Source organism: Gambusia affinis, linkage group LG13 (assembly GCF_019740435.1).
Source record: "Gambusia affinis linkage group LG13, SWU_Gaff_1.0, whole genome shotgun sequence".
In the NCBI taxonomy this organism is placed as follows: Eukaryota; Metazoa; Chordata; class Actinopteri; order Cyprinodontiformes; family Poeciliidae; genus Gambusia; species Gambusia affinis.
In genome coordinates, this window is record NC_057880.1 from 27,781,191 (window position 1) to 27,795,539 (window position 14,349).

Here is a 14,349-nt window from a genome sequence, read left to right on the forward strand (position 1 = left end):
GTGCTGATGTTCACCTGGATGTGTGAAATCTGCCCAGCAACAGACTTAACTCTCAGTAACGACACAAACGAAGGAACAAAACGACTTTATTTGTAAAAAAGCAAACATGGCTGCCGAGACGCCATCTGTCTCCTGGAGGTTATGACATCACATGCTCCAGAACGCCCTGGCGAATCAGCTGCTCACATTTCCACCGTGGCAGGAAGTGCTGCGGACAAAAGCCACTTCCTGTCAGGATGAGTCAGAACATGGGCCACCTGTTCACTTCCTGTCTCAGCTGGAAGCAGCTACTCCCAGTTACATCCCATTAAAGCACCAGCAGGACTGTTGTCATAGCAACTGTGGTGCTTCTCTCATCACTAACATGGGAGTCTGTTCTCACCTGGCTGTTCTTCTTCAGCAGGATCACGGTTCCGTCGTCGATCTCGAACTCACCGTGGTCCTTCAGGCACCTGACCTGGAAACGCGCAGGGATGTCAGGGGGGTTAAGGCTGCAGGTCAGAGGTCAGAGGTCAGACTCACCTGGATGTAGAGGCTCTTTGGAGGCTTCATGTCCTGCGTGACGTCCAGTCCCTCCTGTCCTCCGATGGATCGCATGAAGGAGGCCAGGGACTTTTTATACTGGCCAAACCACTGCACCTGAACACACCACGCACACAGGTGCTGTCAGCCTTCAGGTGAGCCAGCAGAAACCCCCAACAGGAAGTGAAGTCACTGACCTCCTCCGCAGACATGTGGAAGCGGACGTTGGCGGGCAGAACGCTGCCGTACTCCCATCGCAGCGCACGGATCCTCAGCAGGCGGTCGTACCTGCAAACAGCAGGTCAAAGGTCAGCATCAGAAGTCACACGACCCGGGCTGGTAGGTCACATGACTGTGGGCGGAGTTACAGGTAGGCCACGACGCAGCGTCGGTTCCTCAGCAGGCAGCAGTGGCGCAGCTTGATGGAGGGGATGAGGTCAGCGCGGCCGGCGGCCTTGGCCTCAGACCTGCAGGAGACGGAGAGGTCAGGAGGTCAGACGGAGCGCAACTGGTTCTGGTACCAGAGCAACCGGTTCTGCACTGGTACCAGGGAATGGTTTCCTTAAGGGGCCAGTATTATGTTTTATAGCAGTAACTGTAATTGCTGTTTATATCAAATACGACCTAAAAGGAATTTGACTTCCTGTCTTAATGCCTTTTAACCCTTTAATGTTTTCACCAGCGTCACTCTGAGCAGCAGCTCTTCTAATGAGCTCAGCAGCTGTTTGCTAATTGCTGCTGGTTAGTCTGAAGGAGCTGAGTGGGGATGGAGCTGTGTCCTTCAAGGCGGAGTTATGTCCAACAAGGCGTTTTGCACAGCTAAATGGTTGCCATGGAGACTTATGGATTTCTCATGAAACCATCTGAAGCCAACAGAAAACCCAACAGAGCCAGAACTAGCCTGGACCCTGTAGAACCGTGCAGTGGGTCGGTACTCACACATCAGCCTGGTTCTGTTCGTACAGAGCCTCCATCTCCTGCAGAACCTGCCGCAATCCGTCCTCCTGGAACCAAGAACTGAGTCCAATTAATCCATCACAGCCATCATTTCTCTTCATATTTATGAAACTGTTTCCATCATGTGTTGCATCCGCCGTCTAAATGCCTTTAAAGAGAACTTTCAGTTTAATATTTTTTTAGACACGATCGACTCTTAAACCGATAAACTGTTCTTCACCAGAGTTCCGCAAAATAATTTCAGCTAGAAATCTGATATTGGGGGCGCTGGGGTTAAGCACAACCTACATAAGGAGGCCTTGGGCCTCGACGCGGCTGTCGCAGGTTCGATTCCCGGCCTGGTGACCTTTACCGCATGTCTCCCCCTTCTCTCATTAACCTCTTTTCTGTCAATTCACCATCAAATAAAGGCCACTAGAGCCTTTATTGAAAAATAAATAAATCTGATATTAAAAAACTTTACCGTGTTCATCTGAGCCGAAATGTTAAATGAAAAGATTATTTTCTGACAAAATTACTATTATATCTGTGGTTTACAGTTTTTAGCTTAAATCAGCGGTCAAACCTTAAACAGAACGTTTCTGGGCGGAGTTCCAGCTGTTGGATCCCGCCCGGGATACTCACGTTGAAAGCGGGCAGCTGGCCGTCGCTCACCCGGTGCAGCTCCCGGATCAGCTCGATGGCTTTCTCACAGAACATCCTGGAGCTCGGAACCGCCAGCACACCGAACAGAACCGGGACTGACTGACCCGGAGAGCCGAGAAGCTGCTTCGCGGTAAAAGTCTCTGTTGTGGTCACGTGACTCAGTGACGTAATTCTCCGGAAGCCGCGGAGGGACAAACAGAAGCAGTTCCAGCGGTGATGTGGTAAACAGGCCAATTACGTTTACCGGGTAGGATTCCTAATTTATTGATGATTTATCGGCGATTTATTGATGATTTAGGGACGTTTTGTTGTTGTTACTGATGTTTCTCAACGAAAACAATCAGTGTAGCTCCAAGATCCAAGACTTCGCCTACGTCGGTACTTCCGGTTCACGGCATCGTTAAAACTAATGCAAACTAGATCAAATATTTTTTCAGTTCGGCCTAACCCAACAGCACCAACCGGAAACGGGTTTGAGGTTCGTTATGAACGTTTTACTGGTCTGTCCTGTTTTCCGTCACGTGATCACCTGATCCCTGTTTCAGAAAGCGGGTCAACAAACTGAGTGAACCCACCTGTAAACAGGTGTGATTCACCATGGCAACGTGAGGAAACGTGAAGCCTGAATGAGCATTTCTCACCAAAACAATTAGAAATGTTACTGAAGAAAATCAAAATATGTGAAACAATAAAAGCAACAGATTTAGAGTCCTAAAACTGAAACTTCAATTTTATTTGATTCAAAAAATCAGATCAAATCTCACCTGGACAGGTGGGGAGAGCCACCTCCTGATTGGTCGGCTTTATGGCGGCGAGCAGCTGCCGTTTGAGATTTGAACACTGGGGGGAGCTACTGAGTCAACCTGGAGAATGCAGCTCTGAAGTTCAAATTTCAGCGGACTGTCCACCCCAGCTGACCTCCTGTTGACCCGGAAGCGTTCTGAGTGATGAGCAGGTTTTAGTTTATTTCCTGGTTTAGCAGCGTCTAGTGGAGACTTAATCATCCATCCATCCATTTTCTTTACACCCTTCTTCCCTAATGGGGTCGGGAGGGTTGCTGGTGCCTCTCCAGCTGCGTCCCGGGCGAGAGGCGGGGGTCACCCTGGACAGGTCACCAGTCTGTCGCAGGGCAACACAGAGACAAACAAGACACATAACACACTCACACACACACCTAGGGAGAATTTAGAGAAACCAGTTAACCTGACAGTCATGTTTTTGGACTGTGGGAGGAAGCCGGAGAACCCGGAGAGAACCCACCATGCACAGGGAGAACATGCAAACTCTATGCAGAAAGACCCCGGGCCGGGAATCGAACCCAGGACCTTCTTGCTGCAAGGCAACAGCTCTATCAACTGCGGCACTGTGCAGCCCGAGACTTAATCATATTTACATTAAAACATGCATTTAATCTGAAAACCTACCTGCTCTATTTATAGCCTCAGTGAGGCGTTCAGGGACACACAGTAAAATAGAAAACTGGCTGTTTCAGAATAACAACAGGAAGCGTCAGAGGAACATCTGGAGTTGCTTTGTTCTCTGAAGGTTTCATGAAGATTTTAACAGGAAATAAACTATAAAAACATTTAAAATATTTCTTACGCAAACTGTTAAAACGCGTCACATATGATTTATTTATCTTCTTTATGAAATTACAAACATGTTTCATGTCTTAATTTGTTTTAATGAGCGTTGAATTCACCAAAAAATTTTTAGCTGCGCCTGAACGCAGCGCTGGTTTTGTTTTGGAAGCCGTTGTTCCGACGGTTCCCCAGAGACCGTGGAGGCAGCACCGCTCTGACCACGTGGTCTGCAGCCTGCCTCCTGATTGGCTGCTGCAGCCTCGACACTGATCAGCTGTTCTCTGCGGATGTCAGTGCGGCTCTAACGGGCGCTCTGTCTGACTCTCGCCGCCTCTCAGTGCTCCCACGCCGGCCAGAACGAGGCCTCCTCACCGCGGTCATCTTCCCCCGGGTAACGAGCCGTCTATCTGCCGCTTCCAGTGATGCGGAGGCGGAGCTCCCTGACCGCGGAGAAGGACAACGACCCGGAGCTGAAGCAGCGACCCGGCAGAGCGGCGGCGCATCCGGCGACCCGAGGCCGACAGGGCCCGGGAGAGGAGCCGGGGATGGGGAAGAGACCGTTCAGGAGGTGAGCACCGGGGAAACAGGTTGGGGAGGGGAGTCTAAATAAAATGGTGAAAAATATAAACTGAATAATTTTTAAAAAAGAGATTAAAATCACAGGTTTTAAAGTTTGGGCGGGACCTCGGAGGACAAAGAGACCATCTCTGGCAAGACTGGTCAGACTGGTTCCAGTGAGACAGTTGAGCTGGTTGGACTGGAAGGTCAGACTGGAGACACTGTGGGACATTCAGAGACACTGTGGGACATGTTTCTAAGTCTTGATGTTGACACTGAGCGCGCTCAGACCAAAGATGCGGTTCTGAGCTGATTTAGACCATCTGGACTGGGCCAGCCGTTCTTTTCCAGACGGAGCTGTGACCTCAGTGGCTCAGGAGGTCACGTGATCTTCCTCCTCTTCCTCCTTACATGAATCTCAGATCAGATCAGGACGCTACAGAACCTTCTGGACGAGCCTGACCCGGTTCTGGTTGGTTCTGCTCAGTGGAGCCAGGCCCAGGCTGTTCAGGTCCAGATGTTCTGACCCGGCGCAGGAAGTGAAACTGAGAGCAGCAGCTTCACCTTCACTGAGACAGGAAGTGACCTCAGAGCAGAACAGGAAGTCTGGAGTCTGACTCAGCATCATGTGACCCTGAACGCAGCCTCCGTGATGCGTTCACTGACTGCTTGGCCCCGCCCCCTCCTCATGACCTCCACTCAGAACCACCAGATCCAGAACCTGGCCAGTCCAAATGGTCCAACTAGCCAGTTGAACCAGTTGGACCAGTCCAACAGGTTCAACTGGCTGTGGACGGGCCAGTTGTCAGGCCCGGTTCTGATAGACTCTGGTTGAAGACCGACCCAGAACCTTCAGAACCTTTAACCTCAGTAAAATACAGCCGGGTTCTGGAGACCGAGGAGTCTTCATCCAACCAGAACCAGAACCCTCCATCAGGTGTGACCCAGAAAATCCTCCTCATTGTTCTGGAGTCCGCTAGAACCGGTTCTGACTGGTATCAGTTGGGCAGCAGGGATCAGAACCTCTGTGGTTCTATTTGGACCAGCTTGGCTTAGTAGCTCTGTGCAGATCCAGTTTCTGGTTCTGTTTACCAGAAACTGGATCTGCACAGTTTCTGGTAACCAGACAGGTCGGGCCCGGTACGGGTTCTGATGCAAACTCCTTCCAGCTCAGATGACCCGCTGTTGGATCCAAACAGAACCGCTCTGGATCTGTTCAGTCCGGTTCAGGAACTCTTTGTGGACAGAACGGCTGTCCCAGAGCTTCATCATGATCCTCCCAGTGAACCGGTCCAGAACCAGACCCGGCCCAGAACTCAGTCCTCCTCAGCAGCATCCTGCTGGTCTTTCTGTCTTCCTCCATGAATTATTGATCTGTTCTGAGCGCGCTCAGTCTGGGTCGGGTCGGGTTTCACCGGGTCGCTCCATCGGAACCATCAGAACCATCTGAGCCTGCTGGCCGGAGACAGAGATTGTGTCTGAGGAGAGATGCTCCACTCTGTCCGGCTGCAGCAGGCGTTGGGTGCTGAGCTCTGATTGGCTGAGGCTGGAAGCTTCCTGATTGGTCGGCTGATGCAGGCTGTTCTCTCCTCAGGCTGGGGCTGCTGGGAAAGATAAAGAGGATGATGATGGTGCTGCTCTTCGTCTACATCTCCATCCCCTTCATCATCAAGCTCTTCCCCTCCATCCAGGCCAAACTCGTCTTCCTCAACTTCGGTGAGTTTCAGTTGGACCTGAACGGAGCTCTGATTGGCCGGTTCTACGCTGCATGGCAGCTAGCAGGGGGCGGTGTAGGATCAGCTGTTAGCATGAAGTCGTGTTCCATTTAGTGGAAGCAATTCAGCTGCTTTACCCAGCATGCACTGCTCCAGCATGGACTGCGGCCTTCATCCATCTGGTGAACTGCTTCCTGTTTGACATCAGAACCTGCTGCTCATAACGACGCTCCGGGTTTCGCAGAAACAAACGGACCAATGGCGAGCCGCCAGATACGTCATGTGACCTGTGTGTTCTTTTTGTCCCAGTGAGGATGCCGTACTTCATCAACCTGAAGCGACCTCTGGATCAGGGGCTGAACCACACACACAACCTGTACCTGGAGCCTGAGGCGGGCCTGAACATCGGAGTCTGGTACCAGAACCACACAGAACCTACAGAACCTACAGAACCACAACAGAACCAACAGAACCATACAGAACCTACAGAACCACAACAGAACCAACAGAACCAAGTGATTTGTTTTGTTTTTTTTAATCAGAGAAAACCAAACTAACCAAGAACAAAATCATTTTTTCTTCCTGTCAGTAAAAGTCGATCTGGTAACAAAATTACTGAGAAAAATGAAATGAAATTGAAAAACTGCTGAAAGTAAAAATGTTAAAAATCAGAATAAACGTTAAACGATGCAGTGATGTCACAGTGTGTAAATATGGAGAAACCAGATTTAAAATACTGAACATTCTGTTATTAAACAGTCACAATCAATGCAGATGAAAGTTTTTAAAGTCATTTTTAGATTTTTATCTAAATTTGATAATATTCAAAAGAATCAAATTGGCCTAAAAAACCTTTTAGAGTTTAATAAATCTGATCAGTTGGAGCCTCCTGTCCTGGTTTATGTTTCTGTTCTCACCTAAAACGTGTCTTCAGGATTTGATTAGGACAGCTGGTTGTCCTGCAGCCCAGTTTCTGCCAGGAACATTTTAACGTGACGCTGAGCGATGGAGCTGAAGATCATCTGATGTTTTCAGATATTCCCTGAATCTGAGCTTTGAGTTCAGAACGCTGCTTTCAGTTTTTATTTTTAGTTTGTGTCTACAGGGGCTGTCCCAGTTTGACCCAGTTTGACCCCAGTTTGACCCCAGTTTGACCCAGTTTGACCCCAGTTTGACACCAGTTTGACCCAGTTTGACCCCAGTTTAACCCCAGTTTGACCCCAGTTTAACCCCAGTTTGACCCAGTTTGACCCCAGTTTAACCCCAGTTTGACCCCAGTTTGACCCAGTTTGACCCAGTTTGACCCCAGTTTCACAGTTTGACCCAGTTTGACCCCAGTTTGACCCCAGTTTAACCCAGTTTGACCCCAGTTTAACCCCAGTTTAACCCAGTTTGACCCCAGTTTGACACCAGTTTGACCCAGTTTGACCCCAGTTTGACAGTTTGACCCCAGTTTGACCCAGTTTGACACCAGTTTGACACCAGTTTAACCCCAGTTTGACCCCAGTTTAACCCCAGTTTGACACCAGTTTGACACCAGTTTGACACCAGTTTAACCCCAGTTTGACCCCAGTTTAACCCCAGTTTGACACCAGTTTGACACCAGTTTGACCCCAGTTTAACCCCAGTTTAACCCAGTTTGACCCCAGTTTGACACCAGTTTGACCCAGTTTGACCCCAGTTTGACAGTTTGACCCCAGTTTGACACCAGTTTGACCCAGTTTGACCCCAGTTTGACAGTTTGACCCCAGTTTGACCCAGTTTGACCCCAGTTTGACAGTTTGACCCCAGTTTGACACCAGTTTGACCCCAGTTTGACACCAGTTTGACCCAGTTTGACCCCAGTTTGACAGTTTGACCCCAGTTTGACACCAGTTTGACCCCAGTTTGACACCAGTTTGACACCAGTTTGACCCAGTTTGACCCCAGTTTGACAGTTTGACCCCAGTTTGACACCAGTTTGACAGTTTGACCCCAGTTTGACCCAGTTTGACCCCAGTTTGACAGTTTGACCCAGTTTGACCCCAGTTTGACCCCAGTTTGACCCAGTTTGACCCCAGTTTGACAGTTTAACCCCAGTTTAACCCCAGTTTAACCCCAGTTTAACCCCAGTTTAACCCCAGTTTAACCCCAGTTTGACCCAGTTTAACCCCAGTTTGACAGTTTGACCCCAGTTTAATTGACCCCAGTTTAACCCCAGTTTAAACCCCAGTTTGAACCCCAGTTTAGTGTGATGGATCCACACATTTAGTCAACACCTTTTGTCTGTTTGGATGGTTAAATCTTTAGTTTTGCTGAGTTTGAAGGGCTGGTTGGATTCAAACCAGGAAGTGGAAAAACAAACATCAATCCAGGATCTGAAAACTTTTTGTTAGGAATTTTTGGAAAAATAAATAGAAAATGTTTTTCATGTACGCCTTTGTCCTTGTGCCTCACTGGTTGGACCGTAAGGTTCTGTTTCATGTTTATCGATAAATTGTCTGAAGATGAAAACGCTGCCAGGCTGCAGATGAAGGTCACTGAGCTTTAACTAGACCGTTCCCAACCAGCAGTCAGCTGCATCATCCAGTTTTAGTTTCTGTTTAGTGTTTCCCTGTGTGCTTGGACCAGGTCTCCAGGTCTCCAGGTCTCCAGGTCTCCAGGTTGTATTTTAATGGAGGTCATTAAATCAGGTTGAGCTTCCAGAAATGTTTCCTGGTGTCTTTCAGGCTTCAGTGAGTTTCTTCAGGTTGTTACTGAGGGATTTCCTTTCTCCTCTGTTGGAGCTGCAGCAGCAACAACTGACCTTCCCATGTCCATTCATCATCATCATCATCATCATCATCATCATCATCATCACCAACAACAACATGTGGACGTGTCAAAATGTTGGACAGTCCCCGTCTCACCAGCGTTATATTGGTTGTTTGGAAACAGTCTGCTGGTTTTCTGCTGGTTTTCTGCTGGTTTTCTGCTGGTTTTCTGCTGGTTTTCTGGGACGCGATCTCATGGTTTATGTTGTTAAGAATATCAGACGTTTTCTCACAGAGCGACTCCTTCCCGGTTCTCCGGTTCAGACTGGATTCGTCCGTCTGGAGTCACTATAAAACTGTCGGTATGAACTCTGACCCTGCTCATGGTCAGTGTCTCTACCAGATGAAGTCGTTTTCTCCACTCACTGATTCTGCCTGATGTCACATTTTCTCAGCTCAACGCAATGCATGATGGGATTGGTAATTCAGTTCTGGAGGCACAAAATGGCTGACACTGAGTGAGGCCTCTCCACCAAACAAAGATACTTTGACTAGACCAGTGTCGTGGCTGAAGCCGTCTGTTGTTTCAGGCACACGGTTCCTGCTCAGATGTGGAAGGACGCTCAGGGCAAAGATGGCGACTGGTACCGATCCGCCTTTAGCTCCGCCCACCCTGTCATCCTCTATCTCCATGGCAACGCAGGGACCAGAGGCGGCGACCACCGGGTGCAGCTGTACAAGGTGATGAAGAGCTGAACGCCTCCTGATTGGCTGAGAGGAAACCACCTGACCCCTGTCCGTTCTCCTTCAGGTCCTCAGTTCGCTTGGATACCATGTGGTGACCTTCGACTACAGAGGTCAGAGGTCACACCACGGCAAACAGGAAGCACTCTGAGCAGCTGCATCGAGTCTGACAGCTGTGTGTGTGTGTGTGTGTGTGTGTGTGACCAGGGTGGGGCGACTCAGACGGATCGCCATCAGAGCGAGGGATGACATCAGACGCTCTTTTCGTCTACGATTGGCTGAGACAGAGGATGGAGAAAACTCTGCCGCTCTACATCTGGGGCCACTCTCTGGGGACCGGGTAACACACACACACACACACACACACACACACACACACACACAACAGGATATAAAAACCAGATTCACTCACTGTGCTGGCCAGTTCTGATTCTGGTTCTGGGATAAACATCCTTCTGCCCTCTGTTGGCTCCGCCCATGTGGTCAAATCTAACCAATCAGAGCAGGGGGCGTGTCCTGCTGGTCCTCACAGTGACAGTAAATCTGATGAGTTCAAGGACCTCTTCAGTAAATCTGAACTTTCTGTTTCAGAGTGGCAACGAACCTGGTGAGACGGCTGTCTGAGCGAGGTGAGACACACACACACCCTGAAACACTCAGCTGGACACACACACACACACAGACATACACAGAGAAACACACACACTCTCTCTGTGACGCCGTCTTCCTGTCTGAACAGGAAGTCCTCCTGACGCACTCATCCTGGAGTCTCCGTTCACCAACATCAGAGAGGAGGCCAAGAGCCACCCCTTCTCCATGGTAACTACAGGCCCCGCCCCCTGGCCTTTGTGGCCCCGCCCCCTGGCCCAGCAGGTGGTCTCAGTGTGTGTGTGTTTCAGGTGTACCGCTTCCTGCCCGGCTTCGACTGGTTCTTTCTGGACTCCATCACCGCCAACAACATCCGCTTCGCCAACGACGAGAAGTAGGTTCTGACCCATTCTGATGGTTCTGATCCATTTTAATGGTTCTGATCTGGTTAGCTGGTTCTGGAGCTTTGTCCTTGTCTGCATGTTTGAGCGACTCCAGAACCTGCGGGTCAGGTCTGATCGGACCCGGTCCGGTTCGGTGCAGCAGCGACTCCTGGTGGCAGCCACAGGAAGTGCTGGTTGTCATGGTTACCATCTGGTTTCAGTGTGGACCACATTTCCTGTCCGGTTCTGATTCTACACGCCGAGGACGATGGAGTGGTTCCGTTCCATCTGGGCAAAAAGGTACGTGGCCCAAACGGGTCAGACCTTTACAGATTGACACTCTGACCAGATGATTTGGTTAGGACATTTACGGAAAAATGTTCTAAACAAGATCAGGTAGAAAGTTTAGGAATTGGAGTGATCTGGAGTTCGTGGATCTGAACAGTTTCTCTGAACAGTACCTGTGAATAGTTCCTCTGAACAGTTCCTTCGAACAGTTTCCTCTGAACAGTTTCCTCTGAACAGTTCCTCTGAACAGTTCCTTCGAACAGTTCCTCTGAACAGTTTCCTCTGAACAGTTTCCTCTGAACAGTTCCTCTGAACAGTTCCTTCGAACAGTTCCTCTGAACAGTTTCCTCTGAACAGTTTCCTCTGAACAGTTCCTTCGAACAGTTCCTCTGAACAGTTCCTTCGAACAGTTCCTCTGAACAGTTTCCTGTGAACGGTTCCTTCGAACAGTTCCTTCGAACAGTTCCTCTGAACAGTTCCTCTGAACACTTCCTTCGAACAGTTCCTCTGAACAGTTTCCTGTGAACGGTTTCCTCTGAACAGTTCCTCTGAACGGTTTCCTCTGAACAGTTTCTCTGAACAGTTCCTCTGAACGGTTTCCTCTGAACAGTTCCTCTGAACGGTTTCCTCTGAACAGTTCCTCTGAACAGTTCCTCTGAACAGTTCCTCTGAACAGTTCCTTCGAACAGTTCCTCTGAACAGTTCCCTCTGAACAGTTCCTCTGAACAGTTCCTTCGAACAGTTCCTCTGAACAGTTTCCTGTGAACGGTTCCTTCGAACACTTCCTTCGAACAGTTCCTCTGAACAGTTTCCTGTGAACGGTTCCTTCGAACAGTTCCTTCGAACAGTTCCTCTGAACAGTTCCTCTGAACACTTCCTTCGAACAGTTCCTCTGAACAGTTTCCTGTGAACGGTTCCTTCGAACAGTTCCTCTGAACAGTTTCCTGTGAACGGTTTCCTCTGAACAGTTCCTCTGAACAGTTTCCTCTGAACAGTTCCTTCGAAAAGTTCCTCTGAACAGTTCCTGTGAACAGTTCCTTCTGAACAGTTTCCTCTGAACAGTTTCCTCTGAACAGTTCCTCTGAACAGTTCCTCTGAACGGTTCCTTCAAACAGTTCCTCTGAACGGTTTCCTCTGAACGGTTTCCTCTGAACAGTTCCTCTGAACAGTTCCTCTGAACGGTTTCCTCTGAACGGTTTCCTCTGAACAGTTTCTCTGAACAGTTCCTCTGAACAGTTCCTCTGAACGGTTTCCTCTGAACAGTTCCTCTGAACGGTTTCCTCTGAACAGTTCCTCTGAACAGTTCCTCTGAACGGTTTCCTCTGAACAGTTTCTCTGAACGGTTCCTCTGAACAGTTCCTTCGAACAGTTCCTCTGAACAGTTCCTTCGAACAGTTCCTCTGAACAGTTCCTTCGAACAGTTCCTCTGAACAGTTTCTCTGAACAGTTGCTGTGAACAGTTCCTGTGAACAGTTCCTCTGAACAGTTCCTCTGAACGGTTTCCTCTGAACAGTTTCCTGTGAACGGTTCCTTCGAACAGTTCCTCTGAACAGTTTCCTCTGAACAGTTCCTCTGAACAGTTCCTCTGAACAGTTCCTCTGAACAGTTCCTCTGAACAGTTCCTCTGCGGTCCTGCAGCTCTACAGTCTGGCGTCTCGCTCCAGCAGCCTGAGCGGTCATAAGGTTCAGTTTGTGGCGTTCCCAGCGGCTCTCGCCTTCAGACACAAGTACATCTACAGAAGCCCGGAGCTGCCAAACATCCTCAGGTAGGCTTTGATCCCAGCCCGAGTGTCTGACTGGACCCTGGTGCTGTTTGGTTCTGACCCGTTCTGATTGGTTCCAGTGACTTCCTGGGTGTGGCTCACCCCGCTGCGGCGTGACGACGGCTCGTCTTCATGGACTGAACATTCCTGTTAGCATTCCCAACGTCTCGGCTGACGGTACGGCTACCACTGTTACCATGGTTACCTCGGTGACCGTGTCCTGTGGGCTGCAGAACGGAGGTTTTGTTTCTCACCTGCATGGTTCCTCCTCACCGTCGGCAGGAAGCTGTTTCCTGTTCTGACTTGAAATATGAATTAAATCTGGTTTTATGTAGCTGAGCCTCCTTCACTGAACTCTGGGTGGTGCTGGTTCTGGTGAAACCGGACCTCATCACTCCTCCAGAACGTCCAGCTGTTCAGCAGATTCTCTCCTCTCAACAGTTCTGGTTCTGCAGGATTGAAGAAGCCAGGCCGGTTCTGGTACCATTTGCGCAGCAGCAGGAAACAGGAAGTGATGTCATTAAGAAGCTAACCTGAACCAGTTCTGTTTCCTTACCTCACATCTCTCGTTCTTAAGAAACTTTGTTGAGCAAACAGGAAGTAAAGAAAAGTACAAATCAAGAATACAATCAGGATATTTAACAAATACGCTAGCTACTAGCATTTCAGCTTTTGCTAAACGCCATGTTGACGTAGCGCTTTAGCATCAGCTGAACTAATGTTTATGACGCTGCTTCAGGGTTAGCGCAGCTAGCTTTTTAGCTAGCAGTCCCACCACTGGTTTGGTGAGTTGACCTTTAGACGACCTGACGGTTCTTCATGCTGAAGCTCAGAGCTTTTTTTGATTTGATCCCAAACGGACTCTGAAGGTTCTAAGCCGTCTGCTGCTACAGCAGAACCAGTACCAGTTTAAAACTGGATCCGATCTGACCTCAGAGCTGGACTCTCTAGTGAACCTACAAAACCTGAGCAGAACCAGTCAGATTTCATGACAGGTTCATGAGTCCAGAACCAGTGGTGGTTCTGGATCAGAGAAGGTTCTGGACCTCAGTTTAAGATTCTGGAGTCAAACTAAGCAGAACCACAGAACCTTTGTTCTAGTTTAAAAAGTCATTTTATTCTACTGGACCAATCAGAACATGTTGGTGGTTCTGGAGGGTTCTTCCTCTCTCCGTCACCAACAGCAGTTCTGGCCGGGTTGGATTCAACCTGTGCACTGATGCATTCTGGGAAAATCAGACTACAAACCGTGACGACGCCCTGGTTTGTGTTCAGTTTATTTTATTATTTCAACTAAATTATAAGCGGGAACCGAGAGGAGCAAAGTTCAGCTGAGTGGTTCTGATCGGTCTGGAGGGAAATCTACCATCTCTGGATCTAGGTTCTCGGTGAAAATGGGTCAAAGTATTGGAGCTGAAAGACGAGCTCTGATTGGCCAGCTTTCAGCCATTTTCAGGCTTGAAACTTTAGAAATGTAATAAATGTTTGTTTCATGATCAACTCTGATCTGAATAATTGTAAGTTTGATTTCACAGATTTGATGTGTGCGTGTGTGTGTGTGTGTGTGTGTGTTAGGGGAAGGGGTGGGTGAAATCTAGAACTGCCCAGCGTTCAGGTTTCGGATTGTCCCTGAAAGCATCACTCAAGCCTCCTGCTGAACATGAATAGGTTTTGCAGGTCACTGGCCCCGCAGCGCCTCCTGCAGGCTCCTCACCCGATGGCCTGGGATGGACTGGATGGAGCCCGGAAACAGGAAGTGATGCAGTTTATCCAGCAGAGGGCAGCGCGCTCACACAAACTTCCGCTTACCGTTTGTAAAGTTACCCGATCAAAAATTAACTAAATTAAATTGATCATTTAATCTGCGATGA

The 14,349-nt window shown here is 49.0% G+C and overlaps 2 protein-coding genes across 9 annotated transcripts; one reads left to right on the forward strand and one right to left on the reverse strand.

Annotated features, from left to right (window-relative positions):
- Nucleotides 1–69: 69 nt before the first annotated feature.
- Nucleotides 70–2,235, reverse strand: gins1 (GINS complex subunit 1 (Psf1 homolog)). 2 transcript variants are annotated; one of them, XM_044137063.1, is made up of 7 exons: nucleotides 2,104–2,235; nucleotides 1,462–1,526; nucleotides 891–989; nucleotides 720–810; nucleotides 523–639; nucleotides 383–457; nucleotides 70–208 (listed from the first exon to the last, which is right to left on the reverse strand). In XM_044137063.1, exons 1-7 carry the CDS (start codon nucleotides 2,176–2,178, stop codon nucleotides 140–142), a joined length of 591 nt encoding a protein of 196 aa, XP_043992998.1. In that variant the 5' UTR covers nucleotides 2,179–2,235; the 3' UTR covers nucleotides 70–139. The 2 variants fall into 2 exon arrangements, with proteins under 2 accessions (XP_043992998.1, XP_043992999.1); XM_044137064.1 differs by having other exon boundaries at nucleotides 70–228.
- A 12-nt stretch (nucleotides 2,236–2,247) lies between these two features.
- abhd12 (abhydrolase domain containing 12, lysophospholipase) lies at nucleotides 2,248–12,812 on the forward strand. 7 transcript variants are annotated; one of them, XM_044137051.1, is made up of 13 exons: nucleotides 2,248–2,371; nucleotides 4,128–4,275; nucleotides 5,860–5,981; nucleotides 6,290–6,395; nucleotides 9,303–9,453; nucleotides 9,524–9,569; nucleotides 9,664–9,796; nucleotides 10,048–10,085; nucleotides 10,196–10,275; nucleotides 10,356–10,438; nucleotides 10,543–10,727; nucleotides 12,322–12,481; nucleotides 12,559–12,812. In XM_044137051.1, exons 2-13 carry the CDS (start codon nucleotides 4,130–4,132, stop codon nucleotides 12,593–12,595), a joined length of 1,287 nt encoding a protein of 428 aa, XP_043992986.1. In that variant the 5' UTR covers nucleotides 2,248–2,371; nucleotides 4,128–4,129; the 3' UTR covers nucleotides 12,596–12,812. The 7 variants fall into 7 exon arrangements, 5 of the variants coding, with proteins under 5 accessions (XP_043992986.1, XP_043992985.1, XP_043992988.1 ...); XM_044137050.1 differs by having other exon boundaries at nucleotides 2,249–2,371; nucleotides 4,046–4,275; XM_044137053.1 differs by having other exon boundaries at nucleotides 2,249–2,371; nucleotides 4,046–4,275; nucleotides 10,649–10,727; nucleotides 12,354–12,481.
- Nucleotides 12,813–14,349: the final 1,537 nt, after the last annotated feature.

Excerpts from the sequence above, each read along its gene's own strand:
- gins1 (XM_044137063.1), bottom strand. The coding sequence starts at position 2,178 with ATGTTCTGTGAGAAAGCCATCGAGCTGATCCGGGAGCTGCACCGGGTG. Across the intron at positions 990-1,461 it reads GAACAGAACCAGGCTGATGT|GTCTGAGGCCAAGGCCGCCG; the intron begins GTGAGTACCGAC and ends CGTCTCCTGCAG. Across the intron at positions 640-719 it reads TCCACATGTCTGCGGAGGAG|GTGCAGTGGTTTGGCCAGTA; the intron begins GTCAGTGACTTC and ends TGGTGTGTTCAG.
- abhd12 (XM_044137051.1), top strand. The coding sequence starts at position 4,130 with ATGCGGAGGCGGAGCTCCCTGACCGCGGAGAAGGACAACGACCCGGAG. Across the intron at positions 10,728-12,321 it reads CGTTCCATCTGGGCAAAAAG|TTCCTCTGAACAGTTCCTCT; the intron begins GTACGTGGCCCA and ends TCCTCTGAACAG. Across the intron at positions 12,482-12,558 it reads GAGCTGCCAAACATCCTCAG|TGACTTCCTGGGTGTGGCTC; the intron begins GTAGGCTTTGAT and ends GATTGGTTCCAG.